This window comes from Chelonia mydas, chromosome 23 (assembly GCF_015237465.2).
Source record: "Chelonia mydas isolate rCheMyd1 chromosome 23, rCheMyd1.pri.v2, whole genome shotgun sequence".
In the NCBI taxonomy this organism is placed as follows: Eukaryota; Metazoa; Chordata; order Testudines; family Cheloniidae; genus Chelonia; species Chelonia mydas.
Genome location: NC_051263.2, coordinates 8307508 through 8330583, shown reverse-complemented (window position 1 = coordinate 8330583; position 23076 = coordinate 8307508). Strand labels below are relative to the sequence as shown.

At 61.5% G+C, this 23076-nt stretch overlaps 1 protein-coding gene across 4 annotated transcripts; it reads left to right on the top strand.

The window, feature by feature from the left end:
• Positions 1–477: 477 nt before the first annotated feature.
• ERCC2 (ERCC excision repair 2, TFIIH core complex helicase subunit) lies at positions 478–23003 on the top strand. Of its 4 annotated transcripts, none has more exons than XM_037884438.2 (23): positions 478–494; positions 2074–2173; positions 2978–3055; positions 3481–3543; positions 3926–4039; positions 4780–4896; positions 6210–6326; positions 7316–7439; positions 8389–8485; positions 8565–8698; positions 9376–9544; positions 10567–10685; positions 17790–17859; positions 17978–18047; positions 18616–18717; positions 18928–18991; positions 19519–19640; positions 20813–20905; positions 21288–21360; positions 21702–21772; positions 22057–22200; positions 22458–22601; positions 22742–23003. In XM_037884438.2, exons 2-23 carry the CDS (start codon positions 2141–2143, stop codon positions 22832–22834), a joined length of 2211 nt encoding a protein of 736 aa, XP_037740366.1. In that variant the 5' UTR covers positions 478–494; positions 2074–2140; the 3' UTR covers positions 22835–23003. The 4 variants fall into 4 exon arrangements, 3 of the variants coding, with proteins under 3 accessions (XP_037740366.1, XP_037740364.1, XP_037740365.1); XM_037884436.2 differs by having other exon boundaries at positions 483–576; XM_037884437.2 differs by lacking the exon at positions 478–494 and adding an exon at positions 1275–1429.
• Positions 23004–23076: the final 73 nt, after the last annotated feature.

The window sequence follows — 23076 nt, the reverse complement described above, 5'->3', positions numbered from 1 at the left end:
CCTGCTTTGAGCAGGGGGTTGGACTAGATGACCTCCTGAGGTCCCTTCCAACCCTGATATTCTATATTCTATGAAATATATGTATCTAGAACCTGTGAAATGAGCGGTGGCTCCCCCCAAAATCCATGACTCCAGAGCTGGGGCAACAAAAATTGCAAGACTGGCCATAAAACCCTGAGAGCTCGCAGCACTGCTCTCGCCACAGGGGTCACCCTCCCCCAAGCCCTCCCTTGACCCAGGCAGGGTTGGTCCTGCAGCTCTTGGCTCGATTGCTCACGCCTGCCCATCCATAGAGATCCCCTGCGCTGCGCATGCCTGCCCGGCGCAGCCGAACCCACCGCGCGCTTCGGGCTCTCAGCCCACCCTGCCGCTCAAGCGGCCAGGCCCCCCCCGCTCAGACTTGACTGGCAGTGTCTTCACCCAATGGACGTCGGACTCTTCCCAACTGGTCGGCTCTCCAGCCAGTAGGCGGAGAGGGCGGGAGTCGGACCGAGGTGGGAACCGTCAGAGGGCGGGGCAGGGCCGGCATGAGGCGTGGGAGGGGCTGCGGGGAGGGGCGGGGCTCGGAACCATGAAGTGAGTGAGGGGAGCGGTGGGGTTGGGGATAGCGGAGCGGAGCGGGGCGGGGCGGTGGGGGGTGGAGGAGCAGGGGGGGGGGGTACGGGGTGTTGTGGGGGATGGAGGAGGCGGGGACAGCGGGGAGGGGAGTCGTGGGGTTGGGGGGTTGGGGGGCGGGGCGATGGGGGTGTTGTGGGGGGTGGAGGAGGCGGGGACAGCAGGGAGGGGAGCCGTGGGATGGGGGGCGGGGCGGTGGGGGTGTTGTGGGGGGTGGAGGAGCAGGGAGGGGAGCCGTGAGGTGGGGGGGGATGGAGGGGTACGGGGTGTGGGGGGTGTTGTGGGGATGGAGGAGGCGGGGACAGCGGGGAGGGGAGCCGTGGGGTGGGGGGTATGGGGGGCGGGGTGGGGGGGTGTTGTGGGGGGTGGAGGAGGCGGGGACAGCGGGGAGGGGAGCCGTGGGGTGGGGGTATGGGGGGCAGGGTGGTGGGGGTGTTGTGGGGGGTGGAGGAGGCAGGAACAGCGGGGAGGGGAGCCGTGGGGAGGGGGCATGGGGGGCGGGGCGGTGGGGGTGTTGTGGGGGGTGGAGGAGCAGGGAGGGGAGCCGTGAGGTGGGGGGGATGGAGGGGTACGGGGTGGGGGGGGTGTTGTGGGGATGGAGGAGGCAGGGACAGCGGGGAGGGGAGCCGTGGGGGTGGAGGGGCCGGGACAGTGGGGTGGAAGGGCGTGGGCGGGGGGGGCGGGTAAGAAGCCCCCAGTAGTGCCTGGCCTCCTGCTCTGGCGCAGCCTGCCTGTGGCACAGCAGGTAAAGCGCAGGAGGCTGAGGTGGAACTTTCTGATCCAAGAGCTGAAGATGTGACACCACCGAGCTTAGGTTACCATATTTCTGGTTCCCAAAAGAGGACGTTTGGGGGTGCTGGAGGTGGTACTGCGATGGGGGTACTCACTGGAGGTGGGGGGCAGTGACTCCCTGTCATCGTGGCAGGACGGTTGGTGCATGGTCAATGCCTCCCTGCAGGTCCCCTCCTAGGGTGACCAGACAGCAAATGTGAAAAATCAGGATGGGGGTAGGGGTATTTAGGAGCCTATATAAGAAAAAGACCCCCAAATCGGGACTGTCCCTGTAAAATCGTGACATCTGGTCACCCTCCCCCCTCCCCAGGGCTGGAGCCTGGGTTGGTGGGATCTGGCAGCTGTGACTTGCAGGGGAATGGACCAATCAGCAAGCAGACCCATCAGGGCTCTTTCTGAGCTGCACCTTGTCTGCACTGCAAAACCCTTGGACATTTCCTGTTATTTTAAAAATCCTCCCCGGGCAGAGAAAGGAGGCTTAAAAAGGAGGCTCTGTCTGGGGAAATCCGGACATACAGTAACTCCAACTGAGCACGGCCCTGAACCAGGTGCTGACTCTGTTTGCTCATTTCTGGGCCAGCCTCCTCTGCCTCACTGTGCCAGGGTGCCCCTCATCGCGACTGTTCAGCTGGGCTCTCTGAACCCATGACTTGATCTCATTGTCAGGCTGAACATCGATGGGCTGCTGGTGTATTTCCCCTATGACTACATTTACCCGGAGCAGTACTCATATATGCTGGAGCTCAAGAGGACGCTGGATGCCAAGGTCTCTCCTAGGGGTGGGGATCTGTGTGGTGGTGGGGAGCACTGGGGGTGGGAGTGTTACACATCTCATTGTGTGTGGCTAAATAACAGTGCTTGTATTCACCCATGTTCCCTTCGGAGCCCCTGAGCCCTGCCCAAGTGGGGCTCCTGGCATGCAGCCTGTCACCCAGCTTGGGCACCCTGGGCTGGACGGCACATGTGGTGCCCACTCAGAAATTAGCAGGGTGAATCTCTGTCTGCTGGGGGCAGTGATATGCTCTGGGGGCTGCATGCCACCAGACCAGATTGGTGGGCTGGCACAGCCATCTCCCCGCTGTGGTCGGCACTCTGCTCCAGAAGACGGAGAGGTGCCCCAGAGGTCTCCTGTCTGGGCAACCGTGGGGGTGGAATGGGCGGTGTTTGCTGCCCCTGGAGCCTGAGATCTGGTTGTGGGTGCAAGGGTCGTTGGCTGTGACGTGTCATCCTATCCCTGTATCCCCCCCTCTCGCCCCCAGTGTGACACTGCTCCTGCGCTGCCCAGGCCACTCTGCTGGGAGGGACCAGTGTGGCCCAGTCCAGCCAGTCTCAGTGGGGTCCTTCTGCAGCCTCCGCTCCTCCCGGACCCGCCTCTGACCCAAGCTTGGTGACTCCAGCTCCCAGGGCCTTTCCTTGCAGGACTCTTGCTGTCTTCCCTCTCTTCTCTGGCCCTTCTGGGTCCCTGCAGAAGCAGGGGTTGGGGCTCCATAGGCCCTGGCTCAGCCTTTCCTGCTAGCCCCCTGCCCACCTCTTTGGGACTCCCTGTGTGACGGCTGTTCCTCTTTCCCAGGGCCATGGCGTGCTGGAAATGCCCTCGGGGACTGGGAAGACCGTTTCCCTCCTGTCTCTCATTGTGGCCTACCAGCGGGTGAGTGCCAGGCAAGAGCTGGGGGCGGGGACTGCCAGGTGCGTGTCTAGGTGGCCCACTGGGAGAGGCACTTTCCCCAAAGGCCAGCGTGGCCGGGTGGCAGGCGCTGGCCCAGCCCTGGCGCTATCCCGCAGATCTCGTGGGTGGGTCTGGGCAGGGGCTGGAGCTGCCTCTGCTTGCTCCACTGGCAGAGCCCTGGGGCTTGGGGTCAGGGCCTCTTCTGTGCCCCTCAGGTCCCATAGCCAGGTGGGGGTGCTCACACCATCCCCCCATCCCTGGGGCTGTAGCTGTGATGGTGGTGGGGAGGGGAAAGCAGGCTGGGGAGTTTGATGTCCTGGCTGCTCAAGGCTCGGCATCGGTGGCCTCTGGGGATAGCCAAGCCCCCATCCCGCCCAGTAATGGAGGTGTCTGGCCTGTTTCCCTAGGCCCATCCGCTGGAGGTGACCAAGCTGATCTACTGCTCCAGAACCGTGCCTGAGATCGAGAAGGTGACCAGGGTGTGGGGGGCAGGACCTGTATGCGGTGGGGCCTTGTGTTGGGGAGGTGGGGGAATCATGGGCGGGGCCCTTGCTGCCCTGTGGTGGAGAGTGGGGAGGTCGTGGGGGCCCCCCCTCACTGCCCTGGTGGGAGGAGGAGTGGGGGGGAGGGAGAGTATGTGGGGGATGGTGACAGGATCCTTGCTGCCCCAGGGGGAGGAATGCAGCGGGGGGAGGGTGTGGGGGACTGTGACAGGGCCCCTTACTGCCCTGGGGGGAGGAGAGGGAGGGAATGGGGGATCACAGCAGGACCCCTTGCTGCCCTGCGGAGAGAATGGTGTGTGGGAGGATGTGGGGAATCATGGTGGGTCCCTCATTGTCCCTGCTCCTGCAGGTCATTGAGGAACTACGGAAGCTCCTGGATTTCTATGAGAAGCGGACAGGGGAGAAGCTCCCTTTCCTTGGCCTGGCTCTGAGCTCCAGGAAGAACCTCTGCATCCACCCCGAGGTGAGTCGGTTCCCGGCTCCCCACCCTTGGGACCCTGGTTCTGGGGCACAGCCAGGACTCAGCTGCCCGGCAGGCCGGGGGAGGAGCCCGGGGCTGGTCTGCCCTCCATGCCTGCCGCCCCACGGCCAGGCTGTCCCGTTCAGAGACCTGCCCTGGGCAGAGGCCGAGGCTGCTCCATCGAATGACTGTGGAACTGCTGCCCCCTGCCCTCCCCTCCTCTGGAGCCAGATACCACCTGCCCTGCCCCTTCCTGTGCATGTCCTGGCCCGAGAGGCAAGTGACTCCACTGCCTGTGTGCCCCAGCAGCTGCCCCTTTATATGAGCATGTGTGGTTGAGTCTCAGAATGTGCCAGTGCTCGCTGCACTGACTGGCCAGCAGGCCTGCGAGCCGGGAGTGAGGGGCAATGGCAGAGCTGGGGGGAGCCCAGAGCTGAGCTAACGGGGGCTGCAAGTCTGGAGTGAGGGGCACCGGCAGAGCCGTGGGGGTGGAGCCCAGGGCTGGGCTAACAGGGGGCTGCGAGTCAGGAGTGAGGGGCACAGACAGAGCTGTGGGCGTGGAGCCCAGGGCTGGGATAGCAGGGGGCTGTAGGTTGGGAGTGAGGGGCATTGGCAGATCAGGCGGGGGAGGGGAGACAGCCCCCCCCCCCCTCCCCGCGTTACACATGGTGCCCTCCAGAACTGAGGGCCCCATGGCCAGGCGCCCTTGGCTCTTTGCCCGGCCTGACGGCTGCTCGTTGTAGGTGAGCTCGCTGCGGTTCGGGAAGGAGGTGGACGGCAAGTGTCTGAGCCTGACGGCGTCGTACGTGCGGGCACAGCAGCAGTGGGACAGCGCCATCCCCTCGTGCCGCTTCTTCGAGGTAGCAGGGCTCCTGGGCTAGGGTCAGCCCCTCCCGGCCCATGGGGCTTCCCCTCCCGGGAGGTGGTGTGGCAGGGGTTTGACATGCCAGCTGAGCACTGTCACTAGAACCGAAGGGCTACTGGGACGTTTCCCCAGGGGTACCCTGGGCTGTGAGGCACCTTGCTGCCATGTGCCGGAGCACGCGAGAGCCTTGTCTGTGCCCGCCGGGCTCAGCTCCGCTGTCCCCCTGCGGGTTAGCAATAGTCACACTCCAGCCTCCCAGCCCCCACAAGCAGCATTCACAGATCTGCTGGCCCAAAGCTCCCAGCCTGGCTCCCCGGTCCCAGCCCAGCTTGCAGCCCTTCCATTCGTTTGTACCGAGAACCAGGTGAAGCTCATGTAACAAAGAGCAGAGGTTCGAGAGAGAAGTCTTGGAAACAAATGGTTACGAGTCAAACAAAATCCTAACTCGCCTTCCAGATCCCAGACGTAACTCACCAGCCGCTCACCTTTCTGAGGGGTCTCGCGCCTGGGCTTTTTCCCAGCGTTTCCCAGCCAGGCTGGCCGTGACCCTGCATTCATAAGACAAACATCTGGCAGCTAGGCCCTGGGGGGCGGGATCCCAGGTGTGTCTCTGTGTTCCCCAGGCACACCGGCCTTGGTCTTTGATCTTAGGCATAAGCAGGGCGCCGTCGGAGCTTGTGTGGTGTCGTGGCGACTTTGCAGTCTGGGTTATGCCAGTGAACTCTCACTGTAAGACACACGATACCCAGGAGAGACATGGCCAGTGTCCCCTGCCTGATGCTGAACCTGTGCATCACCTTCTGGTCGTAACTCACAGGTCCTAAGACGACACGGACAGCCACCCCCTCAGATGCTCTCCTGTGGCCAGCCGGCAACGGGCTCTCACTAGAGGCCGCACATGCCACCCGTTGGCGCAGAATGATGTAGACATCAGACCCAGGGGATCCCTGTAAACCCCTCTGCACCCCATATGACCTCTGCCAGGTGGTACCAAGAGGTCTGCCCTCCCCGGGGGAAGCTCATGGCCCCATCTGCCAGCCTAGGACACTGGCGAAGAGGAGACCCACTCTGCTGCCCTGGCTGCCGGCTCTTGCCATTAACATTGATGGGAGGCATCCCTGCGGCCCACTCGGAAGGGTTAATGGGCAGGGAACTGGGCAGCGGGGACGATAGTGTGAAGGGGCTGAGGAGTTGAGCTGGAGATGGGCTGGCCCAAGGCCCGGAGCAGCAGAGGGAGGGATGTGAGCCTGGGTGGCGCTAGGCCCTGATTTGCAGCGTGCTGTGTCCCTCCCTCCCCCACCCCCACAGGAGTTCGATGCCCATGGGCGGCAGGTGCCCATCCCCTTTGGTGTCTACAACCTGGATGACCTCAAAGGGTACTGTCGGCAGAAGGGCTGGTGCCCCTACTTCCTCGCCCGCTACTCGGTACGTGGCGGGCCATCGTGCCCTGCTGGGCCCAATGCGGGGGGTGGGGAGCAGGGTTCACTGAACCTGGAGAGCAAACCCTCCTCCCCTGGCAGTCAGCAGGGCAGATGCAGGGCAGCAGGGTATGGGGTGGCCCAGCTGGGAGCCCAGTCCAGCACTGCCTGTCGAGGGGAAGGAGCTGTGATGCTGGGTGATGTGATCCTGGGGTGGGTGACTCCCCCCTGCTGGGCACAATGCCCACCTGTCCTCCAGCCCCGGTGGCTCTGGCTTCCTGTGCCCCACTGGCTGTGACGCAAGCTGGGTACTCCTGCACTGGGCCCAGTTCTGTTCCAGCGCTGGCCCATTGAGTGGGTCTGACCCAGGGCGAGTGAGATTCAAATCAGGCCCCTGGCAGACTGTAGGGGGCTTGGCCCAGGGAGGCTGCTCATGGGCACTTGGGTTGGGCAGAGGCTGAAGCTGAGGCAGGCACTGGTCCCGCAGGGCCATGTGTTCCCGAGGAGTCACAGCAGGATGCGCCTGGGAGCTGAGTGGGGCCAGGCCTGGGCTGAGTGAGCCCCCAGGGCAAAGCAGGTGGTGGTGGCAACAGCCTCCTCCGTGAGCTTCCCCCTGGGGGCTCCGGGCGTTCCATTAACTCGCTGGCCTAGGCAGCTAGAGCAGCTTGCAGCCCCCAGCAGCTAGAGCAGCCTCAGCCCGTCCCACCCAGAACTGCCTGCCTTGGCGACAGGGCCATCGAGTGCCGTGCGGCTGCCCGCTGTGCTGAGGCCAGAGCCCAGCTGCTCCTGGTGCAGCCCGTCCTGACTGCTGCTGTGCACAACCCTGCTACCGGGCACGGAGCCTCCCTCTCGCCCGGGGGCTGCTGGCCTGTGGCCCTCTAGGGCTTGCCAGGGAGGTGGTATGCCAGCCTGGGGCTCCCTGTCTCTGGGCCCCCAGCGGGGTGGGTGGGGGTGTGTGTGTGTGCTGGGCAGTAACCCTTTCCTTCCTTTGGTCAGATCCTCCATGCCAACATTGTCGTGTACAGTTACCACTACCTGCTGGACCCCAAGATCGCAGACCTGGTGTCCAAGGAGCTGGCCAAGAAATCCGTTGTCGTATTTGACGAAGCTCATAACATTGGTAATGGGATGGCTGAGCCTACGCAAGGGGGCGGACAGGGGCAGGGGGGGCGGGGCTTTCTGCCATGTGTGCCTGGTCCCTGCCTGCCATTCAGTACTTAGGGCCCCTGGTGGGGGCGGCTGAGCCCCTTTCGCTGACGCTGCGGGGCTGCTCCATGCCCGGCTGGCTGATACGCTGTCCCGGCTGGTTATGCATGTGCTGGGCGGGCAATCCCTGCACCAGCCCCCTGGGGAATGACTCCCCGCCTGATCTGGATATGGATGTGTCTCCAGATGGCCGGGCGTGGTATTGCTCCCATTCCCCGTCATGCCCCTTGGGCTCCCAGGGGAGTGGGAGGGCTCAGATCCCTTCCCATCTCCCTCCACTTCGTCAACCCCTCTATGCTGACGAGATGCCCAATCGCTTCCGGCTGCCCACTCCCTGCTCGGGGCCGTGCAGCCCGGTGCCTGTGTTGGTCTGGTTGGATCCAGTGCCCCAGGGTCCGCTCTCTGGCATCTGAATGTTCCCTGGTTCAGGGCGTCCCTGTCTCCTCTGCCAAGTCCCTCCTGACCCCGTGTCCTGTTCTGGCTTTTTGCTCCCGCCCTGCAGCTGTCACTCGGGACAGGACGCTGCTCTTGCCCAAGCCAGGGGGACTGCCCCAGGTCCCGTGTTGAGGTGTCCCTGGGTCCCAGCGTGTCATGGCTGTTGTCTTCAACTGCTGCCGGCTCTGGTCTGGGGGGGCCTGTGTGTAAAGGCTAGCCCCTGCCCCCGATCCCTGTTTGTTACTGTCCCCACCGGCAGAACTGACCTATCCTTTCACTCTGCTGGTGGGGCGTCTGCCCAGCCTGGTCCCTGTCAGGGGAGTCGAAGTCTCTGCCCCCCTCCCACCTGGGGTTTAGTCCCTCCCCAAGGTCCCCTGCCCACCCCAACTGCTGGGTTCCCCTGGAGACCAGGTGCCCTGTTCCTGCAGACAATGTGTGCATCGACTCCATGGGGGTGAACATCACGCGCCGGACGCTGGATCGCTGCCAGGCCAACGTGGCCACGCTGCAGGCTACCATCCAGAAGTGAGTGCCCTCCCCGTACCCCCTCCCCGTGCCCCCTCCCTGTGCCCACCTGGGCTCACGGGCCCTGGTCCCCTTTCAGGATTAAGGAGACGGATGCCCAGAAACTGAAGGAGGAATACAGGCGGCTGGTGGAGGGGCTGAGAGAGGCCAACATTGCCCGGGAAACGGACATCTACCTGGCCAATCCGGTGTTGCCTGACCAGATTCTCCAAGGTGGGCCCTGCTAGCTGGTGGCGGGAGGGTGGCATTGCTGGGGGCCAGCGCCTCCCAGTGCAGCTAGAACAAACGGAACTGGCTGGCTGGGGTATGGGATACTGGGCCTTTTGCTGCTATGGTGTAGCTGGATCCGATCCAGCCCCAGGCCAGGGGACTGGCTGGCACTGGTGGGGGTGGGCAGGGAATGGATGCAGGTCCTTTCCTCTCCAAGGGGTGCTGGCTCCAGTCCAGCCCCAGGGAAGGGGGACTGGCTGACCTTGAGGACACTGGGGGCAGGTGGGGACTGGGATACAGGGCCTTCCCCCGCCCATGGCATCAGTTCCACCTCAGCCTGGGCTGGTGTTGACTCGGAGACCGTTCTCTGGGGCCCCCTGGTGCTGGACGTGAGATGAGCTGGTGTTTCTCAGCCCTCTCCCTGCCAATACTTCTGATCTCCTTGGAACCATGGAGCCTGAGCCCAGCCCTGTTCCCTGGCTACTGGCATAGGGCTTGCAGTCAAGGGCATGGTGGACATGCATACCCAGCATGGACTTGGGCCTGTGCCCCCCCCTTGGGCAGGGACCTGGGGATAGGTGGGCTGCAGCAGTGGCATGCTCACCCTGGTCATGCCCCCTTGTGGGTGGGGCATGGGCAGGGGCAGGCTGTGACTCAGGGTGAGCCTGTACCCCTTGCAGAGGCCGTGCCCGGGAACATCCGGACAGCCGAGCACTTTGTGGGCTTCATGAAGCGCTTCCTGGAGTACCTGAAGTCGCGGCTGCGGGTCCATCACATGGTGCAGGAAAGCCCCCCCTCCTTCCTCAAGGACGTCTTCGAGAAGGTGTGCATCGAGCGCAAGCCACTGCGGTAAGCAGCTGGCCTGGGCCCGGCCAGTGGAGCCAGCCTGCCCCTCTGCTCTGCGCCCCTGCCCGGCCTGGCCTGCCCCTCTGCTCTGTTCCCCTCCTTGGCCCGTCCTGGCCCCTCCTCGGCCTGGCCTGCCCCTCCGCTCTGCGCCCCTCCTCGGCCTGGCCTGGCCTGGCCTGCCCCTCTGCTCCGCCTGTCTCCTCGGTCCATCCTGGCCTGGCCTTCCCTGCTCTGTGCCCCTGCCCAGCCTGGCCTGGCCTTCCCTGGCCTGCCCCTGTGCTCTACCCACCTCCTCGGCCCATCCTGGCCCAGCCATCCCTGGCCTGCCCCCCCAACTCTGCGCCCCTCCTCGGCCTGGCCTGGCCTGGCCTGGCCTGGCCTTCCCTGGCCTGTGCCCCCAACTCTGCGCCCCTCCTCGGCCTGGCCTGGCCTGGCCTGGCCTGCCCCTCTGCTCTGCGCCCCTCCTCGGCCCGGCCTTCCCTGGCCTGCCCCCCCCAACTCTGCGCCCCTGCTCAGCCTGGCCCATCCTTCCCTGGCCTGCCCTTCTGCTCTGCGCCCCTCCCTGTCCCAGCCTGCCCCTCTGGTCTCGGCACCCCTCCCTGGCCCTGTCTGCCCTCCCCACTAGGGCATTGCCCACCTGCCACTGTGCCATGCCTTCCCCCTGGAAGTGCTGGCACTCCTCCGATATGGGCAGATAGGTCTCGCAACCCCCCTTGCTGTACAGGGTTTGGCTTGTTGAATCTCAGCCCCCTCTTGGCTGAGCTGCCTCCGGCCTGCCCATGTGGGGTGCCATGGAGGTGCTCGGCGTGGCCTGCCTAAGGTCACTGGATGCCCTGTGCCCTGCTCAGCCCTGGCTGGCTCTGCAGCTGCACCAGGCTGGGAGTGGCATTAACAACCCCCCTGCAGCCGCAGTGTGTGGGGCTGGAGGGCAGATAAAGGGGCATCTCCTCCCCAGGAGGTAACATTCACCTCCCACATTCCCGCCCCGCTGTGGTAACCCCCTCGACCTCTCATGCCTGCCGTAGGTTCTGTGCGGAGCGGCTGCGCTCCCTGCTCCGCACGCTGGAGATCGTGGACATTGCTGACTTCTCTCCCATCACCCTCATCGCCAACTTCGCCACGCTCGTCAGCACCTACGCCAAGGGTAAGGTGCCCCGCGACCGGAAGCCAGGACTTCTGGTGTTGCTCGTGGTGTGGCCTTGGCCTGGTGGCTCCCCCTTGGTTTCCCGGGCAGTCTGAGGGGCTTGCAGGGAGTTGAGGCTCTCAAGCACATCCTGCTCTGGGTGTGAAGCCTTCAGGCTGCTGCTGGAGGGAGAGGAGGGCACTGGCACCAGCCCGGTGCCCCCACTGAGAGGTTTGATCCTCGGTGTCAATGGCTGGGTTTGGGTGATGGCCCTTGACCGAGCTCCTCTCGCAGGGTTGGGGTGGCAGCAGCGGCTAGTGTCTACAGTAGGCCACAGTGAATCTTCTGAGTCTGGCTGGGTGCCCCACTGGTGTGCTGGAGTCCCTTGGGTGTGTGCTAGGTGGGCAGGGGGCACTGGGCTGCTTTTGCTGCCGGACTGCCCAGGAATTCCTGATGGGCCGCGGGGCCCTTCTGTGCCTGGCTCTGCGGGGCCCAGGCCATTCTTTCCCGCAGGCGGGGCTGTTGCTCAGCTGGGAGCAGGTGGAGAGAGACGCAGTGGGACACAGCTTGGCCTGGCAGAGTGTGGGGCTCCTCATGCCAGGCCCAGGCATGCACCATAAGCATAGCGAGAGAAAGCCTTGGCCTCTTCGCCCCCTGACCAGGCGCCCCTCAGGAGCCAGCAGGGGGCTGTTTGGTGCCAACCCCCAGCGCGTGGCTCCTGACTCGCACCCCACAGCAGCGTGTCCCCCAGCCGAGGAGCCAGGCCCTCTCCCCAGGGCTCACCTTGGCCCCTCCTGCCTTGGAGGAAGCAGCTGTGGTTCTCAGGGCCCTCTGAGGAAAGGGGAACACAAGGGGGCTGGAGATCTGTCTGGACCAGGGCATGCTGGGGAGGGGAGGGAAGTGGGGCCAGCCATGTGTCTGGGCTCATGGATGCCAGGTGAGGGGCCGGGCCTGTGGACGTGGTACTGGGGGGCCTGGGGCTGGTCTGCGTCCAGGCCCGTGCTGGGGCGTGCCTGCGGGGGGGGTGAGGTGTCTCTCCAGGCCAGTGTACTGACGTGGCAGTGGAATATAAATACCACGTAAATCTCTCAAGCATTCAGCCGCGGGGATGCAACAGTTTCAATCCTCTTAGTGCTAAGCAGCTTGCTCCCCTCCCAGCACGTGGACTGGGGCCTTCCCTTCAAGGTGGCTGCCCAGCGGGCCTGGCTGGGACAGACGCTTGCAGCACAAAGCAGCTGGGCCTGGAGGGCACCGGCTCCTCTCCTAGTGCTGGGAATGGAGCCTGGGCAGTGGGTGTGTAGGGTGGGAGGGGGTGAGCAGGGTCTGGGGGTTGGGGTGGGAGCGGGTGAGCGTGTTGTACTTAAAGTACTGCACAGGATCTTTTGGGGGGAAATAAGGCAAAGCACCACGTTTATTGATAACCCATGTATCAATCAACACTGTCTGTTAGTCTCTAAGGAGCCACAGGCACTCCTGTTCTTTTTGCTCTTCTTTAGTGAGCCCACTTGACAAGTTTTATTGTTCTTGGGTCTGGCTTCCATCCCCTCCCCAGCTGTTGCAGCTATCTGGAGGTGCTTGCTTCCAGGCCTTTACTCATTCACACCTCCTTCATTCAACAGGGTAATTGATTAAAAGGGGGCAGGGGGGATCTTATTCTGCTCCTAGCAAAAAGACTTTTTTAACATTATATCAAGGCTCAATACAAAGTTTTCTATATAAGGATCTGATGCAAAGTTGTACAAAAACAGAAGCATAATACAAAGTCAGGAAAGTTATGTGAAGATGCTTTATGCAGAGATTTACCTACAAGCGAGGTCTGGGGCGAGCAGGTGGGAGGGGGTAAGCGGGGGCTGGGGGCGAGCAGCTGGCAGGGTAGGAGGGAGCAAGCAGCTGGCAGGATAGCAGGGGGCAAGCGGGCAAGCAGCTGGCAGGATAGGAGGGGGCTAGTGGAGCCGGGGGCGGGAGGGGGTGGCGGGAGAGAGTGAGCGGGGCCCGAGTGCAGGGGACGAGTGGGGACAGATGGGGCCTGGAGGGGGTGAACGGGGCCCGAGTGCAGGGGACGAGCAGGACTTGGCTTTCCTGCTTGTTTGTATCTTTGCCTGTCATGCCAGGGCCGGGCTCCCAAGAGCTTGGTGGTCTGTGAGTTCAGCGGGGGTTGCAGACACCACTGCAAATCTGAGATAGTAGCTGCCTGAACAAGCAGGGAGAACTGGAAGTCCTGGCACAGTCAAGGAACTATGATGTGATTGGAATAACAGAGACTTGGTGGAATAACTCACATGACTGGAGTACTGTCATGGATGGATATAAACTGTTCAGGAAGGACAGGCAGGGCAGAAAAGGTGGGGGAGTAGCACTGTATGTAAGGGAGCAGTATGACTGCTCAGAGCTCAAGTATGAAACTGCAGAAAAACCTGAGAGTCTCTGGATTAAGTTTAGAAGTGTGAGCAACAAGGGTGATGTCGTGGTGGGAATCTGCTATAGACCACCGGATCAGGTGGATGAGGTGTGGACTAGGCTTTCTTCCGACAACTCACAGAAGTTACTAGATCGCAGGCACTGGTTCTCACGGGAGACTTCAATCACCCTGATATCTGCTGGGAGAGCAATACAGCAGTGCACAGACAATCCAGGAAGTTTTTGGAGAGTGTTGGGGACAACTTCCTGGTGCAAGTACTGGAGGAACCAACTAGGGGCCGTGCTCCTCTTGACCTGCTACTTACAAACAGGGAAGAATTGGTAGGGAAAGTAGAAGTGGGTGACAACCTTGGCAGCAGTGACCATGAGATGGTTGAGTTCAGGATCCTGACAAAAGGAAGAAAGGGGAGTAGCAAAATACGGACCCTGGACTTCAGAAAAGCAGACTTTGACTTCCTTAGGGAACTGATGGGCAGGATCCCCTGGGAGAATAACATGAGGGAGAAAGAAGTCCAGGAGAGCTGGCTGTATTTTAAAGAATCCTTCTTGAGGGTGCAGGAACAAACCATCCCAATGTGCAGAAAGAATAGCAAATATGGCAGGTGACCAGCTTGACTTAACAGTGAAATCTTCGGTGAGCTTAAACTCAGAAAGGAAGCTTACAAGAAGTGGAAATTTGGATAGATGACTAGGGAGGAGTATAAAAATATTGCTTGAGCATGCAAGGGTGTAATCAGGAAGGCCAAAGCACAATTGGAGTTGCAGCTAGCAAGGGATGTGAAGGGTAACAAGAAGGGTTTCTACAGGTATGTTAGCAACAAGAAGAATGTCAGGGAAAGTGTGGGACCCTAACTGAATGGGGGAGGCAACCTAGTGACACATGATGTGGAAAAAGCTGAAGTACTCAATGCGTTTTTTGCCTCGGTCTTCACAGATAAGGTCAGCTCCCAGCCTGCTGCACTGGGCAACACAGTATGGGGAGGAGGTGAGCAGCTGTGAGTGGTGAAAGAACAGGTTAAGGACTATTTAGAAAAGCTGGACATGCACAAGTCCATGGGTCCAGATCTAATGCATCCAAGGGTGCTGAGGGAGTTGGCTGATGTGATTGCAGAGCCATTGGCCATTATCTTTGAAAACTCATGGCGATCGGGGGAGGTCCCGGACGACTGGAAATAGGCTAACGTAGTGCCCATCTTTAAAAAAGGGAAGGAGGAGGATCTGGGGAACTACAGGCCAGTCAGCCTCACCTCAGTCCCTGGAAAAAATCATGGAGCAGGTCCTCAAGGAATCAATTCTGAAGCACTTAGAGGAGAGGAAAGTGATCAGGAACAGTCAGCATGACTTGCCCTTGGTGAATCCATGCCTGACTAATCTAATTGCCTTCTCTGACGAGATAACTGGCTCTGTGGATGAAGGGAAAGCAGTGGACACATTGTTCCTTGACTTTAGCAAAGCTTTTGACACTGTCTCCCACAGTATTCTTGCCAGCAAGTTAAAGTAGTATGGGCTGGATGAATGGACTATATGGTGGATAAAAAGTTGGCTAGATTGTCGGGCTCAACGGGTAGTGATCAATGGCTCCATGTCTAGTTGGCAGCCGGTATCAAGCGGAGTGCCCCAGAGATCGGTCCTGGGGACAGTTTTGTTCACCATCTTTATTAATGATCTGGATGATGGGATTAATTGCACCCTCAGTAAATTCTCAGCTGACACTAAGCTGGGGGGAGAGGTAGATACGCTGGAGGGTAGGGATAGGATACAGAGGGCCCTAGACAAATTAGAGGATTGGGCCAAAAGAAATCTGATGAGGTTCAACGAGGACAAGTGCAGAATCCTGCACTTAGGACAGAAGAATCCCATGCACCGCTACAGACTAGGGACCGAATGGCTCGGCAGCAGTTCTGCAGAAAAGGATCTAGGGGTGACAGTGGACGAGAAGCTGGATATGAGTCAGCAGTGTGCCCTTGTTGCCAAGAAGGCCAATGGCATTTTGGGATGTATATGTAGGGGCATTGCCAGCAGATCGAAGGACGTGATCGTTCCCCTCTATTCGACATTGGTGAGGCCTCATCTGGAGTACTGTGTCCAGTTTTGGGCCCCACACTACAAGAAGGATGTGGAAAAATTGGAAAGAGTCCAGCGGAGGGCAACAAAAATGATTAGGGGTCTGGAACACACGACTTATGAGGAGAGGCTGAGGGAACTGGGATTGTTTAGTCTCCAGAAGAGAAGAATGAGGGGGGATTTGATAGCTGCTTTCAACTACCTGAAAGGGGGTTCCAAAGAGGATGGATCTAGACTGTTCTCAGTGGTAGCTGATGACAGAACAAGGAACAGTGGTCTCAAGTTGCAGTGGGGGAGGTTTAGGTTGGATATTAGGAAACACTATTTCACTAGGAGGGTGGTGAAACACTGGAATGGGTTACCTAGGGAAGTGGTGCCCACAAGGAAACGCCCACCCTGCCCCCAGCTGTGGTCCATGGGCTGTTTCAGGGAGAGCTGTGGCAGATGGCAGAGCAGCCGAGCTGGGTGCTCCCTGCCCTGAGCCGTCGGAGGGCTGGCCTGCAGCCAGGCCGCCCCCACTGGTCCCTGGGCGGGTCTCCAGCTACACAGGGGCTAGGGCATTCCTGGGGCAGTGCAAGCCAGAGAGGCTCACCCCTGCCCTGCAAACTCGGTTGCCCCCCGATGCTATGCTGCTGTAGCTTCTGCCCGGGCCGCTCACAGCCAGCCTGCCGGTCGCACCTCAAGTGTCTGTTCCAGCAGCCCTCTCCCCAGCAGGCTGTCAGCAAACACCAGCCACACGGACTTCCACCAGCCTTGGTTACCATTGCAGGGTGACCCTAACTCACTCCCAGCCCCAGATGTTCCCCCCAGACGTGTGTTCTGCACAGTCCAACCCTCTCCTGGCCAGTTCAGATGTGTTAGGTCTGTTGCCGCTCTAAGGCAGGGGTGAGTAAACTATGGCTCGCGGGCCATATCCGGCCTGCCAGCCGATTTAATCTGGCCCTCGAGCTCCCACAGGGGAGTGGGGTCTGGGGCTTGCCCCGCTACCGTACTTCAGCCAGGGAGCAGGGTTGGGGGCTGCTCCATGCGCACGTGCTGCGGCTTCCGGAAGCAGCGTCATGTCCCCCCTACTGCTCCTCCATGTAGGAGCAGCCGGGGGCTCTGCATGATGCCCCCACCCCAAGTGCCACCCCCGCAGCTCCCATTGGCCAGGAACTGCGGCCACTGGAAGCTGCATGGGTGGCGTCTGCAGGCAGGTCAGTGTGCAGAGATGCCTGGCCCTGCCTTCGCGTAGGAGCCGGAGGGGAGACATGCCGCTGCTTCTGGGAGCTGCTTGAGTCAAGCGCTGCCCGAAGCCTGCCCCCCTGACTCCTTCCCACGCCCCAATCTCCTGCCCCAGCCTGGAGCCCCCTCCCACACTCCGAACCCCTCAGTCCCAATCTGGAGCACCCTCCTACACCCCAAACTCCTCATCCCTAGCCCCACCCCAGAGCCCGCACCCCCAGCCAGAGCCCTCACCCCTTCCTGCATCCTAACCCCAATTTCGTGAGCATTCATGGCCCACCATACAATTTCCATACCCAGATGTGGCCCTCGGGCCAAAAAGTTTGCCCACCCCTGCTCTAAGGGGATCAATGTACAGCAGTCTGCTGCCCCACGTGGTGGTCCCCACCCTATTCCCAGCCCTGGATTTGTTTGGATTGAAGAGTAAAGCATGTTTATTTAGCTACACGGAGGCAGGTTTTAAGTGAGCACACGTCCAGGGCATTGAAGTTAGAAATGGTTATAAGAGAACTACAAATAAACCGCTTCCTAGCGTTAACAACCTAGCCTGGGCTCGAGGTGGGATTCCTTACCACATGCTTCCAGTGTAACTGCTGACCAAATTCCCAGGCTGGGATCTGCTTCCCAAGTTCCTTCTGTTGTCTTCGGGGGAAGTGAGAGTGGTGTTCAGGGAGTGCTACCTTGGGGTGCTTTTGCTCCTCCCTTTCATAGTTCAGGCTCCTTTTGAAAAGCATTTTCCTGAGGGTTACCCTTAGGCAAAGGTCATTCCCAGCGCGATGATGGACACCAGGAGCGTGGTGGTGACAGAGGTTCCTTGCTACTGTTTGCTAAGATGCAGATCTGTTTGCTACTGCCCGCTGCCTTGCCAAAGATGGCCACTGGGCAGGGGATGGCCCAGCAACTTGGATGACACCTGGCTAGAGGCATTAGCTTGTCCTTTGTCCTTGAGAAACAGGTTTAGCCATTGCCCAGGTGTGTCTGGGAAATGCTTTGGTCCCGATTTCAGCCTCTGTTCATAGCTTTACACGCAACGTTGCTACGTGTTTCCGTGTGTTGGTGACCAGCGAGTTAGTAGTTTCCAGATCCCTCACCGGGCGTGTTTGGTACAAAGCTCCTTACAGTGGGGTGCAGGGAGTGAATATGGGGGTGCATGCAGTCAACTGGCCAGTGTGTGTGTGTGTGTGTGTGGAGACCCCGGCGGAGCAGCAACGAGCCGGGGATTGAGGGCGGGGGGGTACCCAATCCTGGCACAAGGAGGGGTGAGATGTTGAGCCGTTCCGCTGAAGCCGCTGCGGGTGGTGCTGGTAAGGAGCAGCTCCCTGCCACCCCGGAGGGGGCTGCATCTCGGTGGTGGTGGGGGCAAGGCACGAAGGGAGATCCCGACAGCTCGCTGACTCCAGAGCTCTGACTCCTCTGCAGGCTTCACCATCATCATAGAGCCCTTTGACGACAGGACCCCCACCATCGCCAACCCCATCCTGCATTTCAGGTGAGCGGGCGGGGGAGCTGGCGTGGAAAGGCCATGGGCTCTGGTGGGGGGTGAGCAGGCTTGCCTGGGGGCTGCTGTTTGCTGCCTGCCCCCGAAGACACTCATCCTGTCCTTCCAGCTGCATGGACGCCTCCATCGCCATCAAGCCGGTCTTTGAGAGGTTCCAGTCGGTCATCATCACCTCGGGGGTAAGTGGCAGCCTGGGGTGTGGCTCCTGGGCCTGGGAGAAGCTGGGCTGGAGCTGTGGCCCCTGTGGGTGCCGGTGAGTGGCCCTTGCTCCGGATGGCGGCTCTGCTAGGAACAGCCCTTCCTGCTCAGCGGGTGCTTCTGCCTCCTCTGCCTGGTACATTCAGGGCTGCATCCCTGGTGTGTGCTGCGACTCGGGCCAGCCGGCTTCTCCGTCCCCTGCAGAGCGGGCCTGGCCTGGGCACAGGTGGGGGTTCTGGGGATGCATGGCTGGAGCCCTCTGCTGCCCTGGCTTGCCAAGGGCCCATGGGCTGTGCTGCTGACCCAGTGCTGAGAGTCCAGCTTGGCTCCTACGTGTGTGTGGGGACCCCCCCAAACGCTGGCACTCCTTGTGGGTCTCCCTGAGAGCAGAGCCCTGTCCTGGCACAGCAGAGATACTTGAGCCGTCTGTAGCTGGCATCTCTGCTCAGCCACCACCTCGTTTCCAGGCCTTTGGGGTGAAGGTTCCATGGGCGGTGTCTGGTGAACAGAGGCCCCCCAGCTCATGCTTCACCCCATGTCCCCATGTAGACGCTGTCCCCGCTGGACATATACCCCAAGATCCTGGATTTCCATCCTGTTACCATGGCCACCTTCACCATGACTCTGGCCAGGACCTGTCTCTGCCCTATGGTGAGCTGACGGCTGGGCTAGGTGGGGGGTAGCTGCACGGGGCTGTGCCTGGGGGAATGAAGGGGGCTGCCAAAAGTCCCATGCTCCCCCCCTCTGGGCTGTTGCTGGGCACCTCTGAGCCCCTGCCCCCCTGGGGGCAGCCCCTGGGCGGCTGGGCGCAGCTTGGCTCTGGACCGAGGCCCACTTACCAGCGTCCTGTTTTCCTTTCAGATTGTGGGGCGAGGAAACGACCAGGTGGCCATTAGCTCCAAGTTCGAGACCCGCGAGGACATTGGTAGGGATGCTACAGGACGTTAGCCTGGTGGGGAGGATGTGGGTGCCACCCTGGGGCATGGGCTCATCCTGGAGCCACCTCTCCTATTCCCAGCTGTGGTGATAGGCTGCCCTGCCAGGGGCTCCCCCCACTCCCATCTGTCTTGGCTCTGCGGACAGAGTTGGGGTCCCCCAGTGACAGCTTGGGCTGTGGGAGCCGTTGCTGGGGGTGTAACAGCAGCCGGCTCCTCTTGTTCTGCCAGGAGCTGCTGTGCCAGAATTGGGGGGGGGACCCTGTATTGTGTGACTGACCTGGCGACCTTCCTGGCCATGCCTGTGGCCCTTCCCCCCCCCCCCCCCCATGGCCTTCTCCTGCCACTGGGGAGCTGAACATGTACCCCCCGAGTGCTGGCTGGAGCTGCCCCTAGCATGGGCCAATGTGGGGCCAGATCTCAGGTTCAGTCCCTCCCCCACCACTGTGTGGGTGTTCACCCCCCACCACGGCCCACCTGGCTCTGGACCCACGAGACCCTCCCTGACTGTTCCCAGCTGTGATCCGGAACTACGGCAACCTGCTGCTGGAGATGTCTGCGATTGTGCCTGATGGCATTGTGGCCTTCTTCACCAGCTACCAGTACATGGAAAACATCGTGGCCTCGTGGTACGAGCAGGTGCGTACAGGGGGGCCAGTGGGGGCTGGTTGCAGAGGGTCCTGGGGGCTGGCCAGTGCTGCTGGAGTGGCTGGGGGGAAGGGTGGCCTGGGAGGCACAAGGGATTTCCCTGCTCCACTTCACTGCCAGAAATCCCAGGCTTGTCCGCGGAGAGGGTGCCTGCTGCTGGCCCTGCCCATGCCCCACCCACACAGCTGCTGCCAAAGCCACTGCCTTGACAAAGAAGCCCAGCCGGTGTGGGAACAGTATGGCAAGGCAGCCGGTGGCACGGAGCCTACGGGCAGGCCGGCAGAGCAAGCACCGCGCTGGGGGATTCCTAGGCTGAGTTCTGTTAACGCCATGAACTCTGGTGTCTAATGGGCACTCGGGCATCTGGGATCCAGACTGGCCCCTTGCCATTCCGGGAGGGGAGATCACAGTGCGACACCGGGACCCTGCCAGCATTCCTCAGGGAATGCGGGTAGGAAAAGGCCCTTTAAGGGAACAAGCAGGGAGTGGCTGGGAAGGGCCCTGGCTGTGTTAGCTGGCTCCCCCCCAGCAGTATCTCCTGCTGGCGGAGCAGGAGGCAAGGGGCCAGGAGCCGATGGATTCGTCCTGAGCTCCAGTCCTGCCTGCTCACAGCCGTAGCTGCCTGGCCGGGCACTGAGCCACAGCGAGTCTCTGGGAAAGCAGTTTATCTCCTGGCTTATCTCCAGCCGCAGTTCTCCTGGGTGAGGCAGCTCCATACCGCACCCTTCCTGGCATGGCACGCTGGCACCAGGCTGCATCCCCCTCCCTCAGTCAGGTCCCCCATGGGACTCAATTCCACCCCTCTGAGAGGGAAGGGAAGGGTCTGGCCTCCCCTGCGGGGTCTCCCTTCCTGCTTCTGGGAGCGTGGGACCCCTGGGTAGGGAGGAGTGCTGGGTTTCACAGCCCCACGGCAGTGCCTGCCTGCCAGCTCCTGTCTGGTTTGTTCTCCACCCTGTGACACAGCAGAGCCGCCCGTGTCCAGATGCTGCAGCCCCTGCCCAGCGCTGGAGCGGCTTAGTAACGAAGGGGAATGTGCTGCTCTCCCCCACAAAGCCATGAGCGGGACTGGAACCTGCACCCAGCCCTATTGTGGGTCCCAGCTGAGTCTGGGGCTCCCTGGGCAGCTGAGCCCTGATATCTGACCTAGGCTGCTTTCCCCCAAGGGCATCCTGGAGAACATCCAGCGCAACAAGCTCATCTTCATCGAGACGCAGGACGGGGCCGAGACCAGCATGGCGCTGGAAAAGTACCAGGAGGTGGGCACTGTGCCAGCACCGTGGGGGGCTGTGCCTAGTCCTGGTGCTGGAGAAGGGAGAGGCTGGCCCCTGCAGGCTAAGCGAAGGCCGTGAGGCTGCAGGTTGGGATGGAGCGGAGCTGTCTGATGCTAGGGAGCCGACTCCTTGTGCAGGGCCGGTTATGGCAGTGCGGATCTGCAGGGATGGAGGGAGACTCCTTAGTTGAAACTGGCTGTGCCCACTCCTGAACTCAGCCCTAGCTCTCCCCAATGCACACCCAGCACCGACCTTCCCTGCACAGCACTGGCTGGGCCCAGCTGTGGGGGTGGGGGTGGGGTGGAGGGGAAGGCCAGTGGGAGCGGAGTGACGGTCCCAGCTTGGCGTGACCCCTGTTTGCACACAGGCCTGCGAGAATGGGCGGGGAGCCATCCTGCTATCCGTGGCCAGGGGAAAGGTGTCCGAAGGCATCGACTTCGGTGAGTTTTCTTGCTGGGGAGTACCAGGGAGTCACAGTGTGGGTCTGCCCCAGCTCCCCTGCCTGGCCTGCTGCTGTTTGGGGGTGCAGGACCTTCTCAGCTCCTTCTACCTGGTAGGTAATGCTGACCTGAGCACAGCTCTTCCTGCTCCCAGCAGGGCTCGCTCTCTGTGCCAGGGCAGAGCACGGGGGGTGAGGTGCCCTCGGTCCTGTCCTTTCTCTTGCTGGCAATAGCTTGTGCTCGATTTTTGACCACAGGCCCCTTGTGTGGCACCGGCCTGGGGCCCTGCCGGGGGTGGTGTGCGGCAGGGGGGCAGCCTGACCTCTGATCTGCCCCTGCAGTGCACCACTACGGGAGAGCTGTGATCATGTTCGGCGTACCCTATGTCTACACCCAGAGCCGCATCCTCAAGGTGAGCTGGCACCATGTGCCCCAACACTTAGCCCTGCTTGGCTGGGGCCCTGTACCTATTGGGGGAGGGGTGCAGAGACTGTCCTCCTGAGAATGCAATGGGGATCAGCCTACAGGGCCCTGCTGGGGTGGAGAGTGGGTGCGAATGCAGGATCGGCACTGGGGTCCCAGCCCTGCTGCCCCCGGAATTTGAGGTTCATAGCAGGAGCCTTGTGTCCCAAGGCTGCATCCCGTCCACTGCAGCTGGGCAGGGCGTGTGCCACAACCCTGCTCTTGTCCCCTCAGGCACGGCTGGAGTACCTGCGTGATCAGTTCCAGATTCGGGAGAACGACTTCCTGACATTCGATGCCATGCGGCACGCAGCGCAGTGCGTGGGCCGGGCCATCCGTGGCAAGACAGACTACGGGCTCATGGTTTTTGCAGACAAGGTGGGTGGGTAGATGAGGCAAGGCAGCGGGTAGGGCTGTGGGCACTGCAGGAAGTGGCTGCTGAGCAGGCTTCGCCCTGGGCCATGAGTCAACCCCCCAGGGGCTCCAGCATGTTAACCCACGGTGGGCCATGGTGAAATGCAGGCACGCGTGCCCCACCACCCCCAGAAGGGAAAGATGGCACGAGGGGGAGATGGCACGCTCTGGTGGGCAGAGGCTCCACAGCTCAGGGTTGTCTGGGTCTCTTTGGTTGGTAGCGTTTTGCCCGGGCAGACAAGCGGGGGAAGCTGCCACGCTGGATCCAGGAGCACATCACGGACGCCAACCTCAACCTCACGGTGGACGAGGCCGTGCAGGTGGCTAAGTACTTTCTGCGCCAGATGGCCCAGCCCTTCCACAAGGTGAGCGCTGTCCTGCGGCCGTGGGAGGCGGGGATGGTCCCTCCTGAGCGATTGCCAGCCCTGGAGGGGGGAACTGGCTGTAAGCTCAGGCCAGGGTGCAGGCCTCAGCCCTGCTCTCATGGGCTGTGTGGTTTTGGCAGGAGGACCAGCTGGGCCTGTCCCTGCTCACTCTGGAGCAGCTGCAGTCGGAGGAGATGCTCCGCAAGATCACGCAGATTGCGCACCAGGTGTGAGCCAGAGCGGCGGCTGTGGGGGACCTTGGCTCACCCAACACACCGGCAGAGGGCTGGAGGCTGGCTCCACCAGCAGACAGGTGCTGGCCCTGCGGCCAGGGCCTTGTTTGATACTGGCTTTTATACTGAAGGTGACTGTCTGGGACACAGCAATAAAGAACAGGACATAGCCCGTGTGCTGTGCGATCACCCTGCGCCAGCCACTGTGAACCAGGAGACCACACAGGAGGGTGCTGTCCCCT

Coding starts and splice junctions, on each gene's coding strand:
- ERCC2 (XM_037884436.2), top strand. Junction 3,056..3,480: donor TCATTGTGGCCTACCAGCGG/GTGAGTGCCAGG, acceptor CTGTTTCCCTAG/GCCCATCCGCTGGAGGTGAC. Junction 8,486..8,564: donor CTGCAGGCTACCATCCAGAA/GTGAGTGCCCTC, acceptor GTCCCCTTTCAG/GATTAAGGAGACGGATGCCC.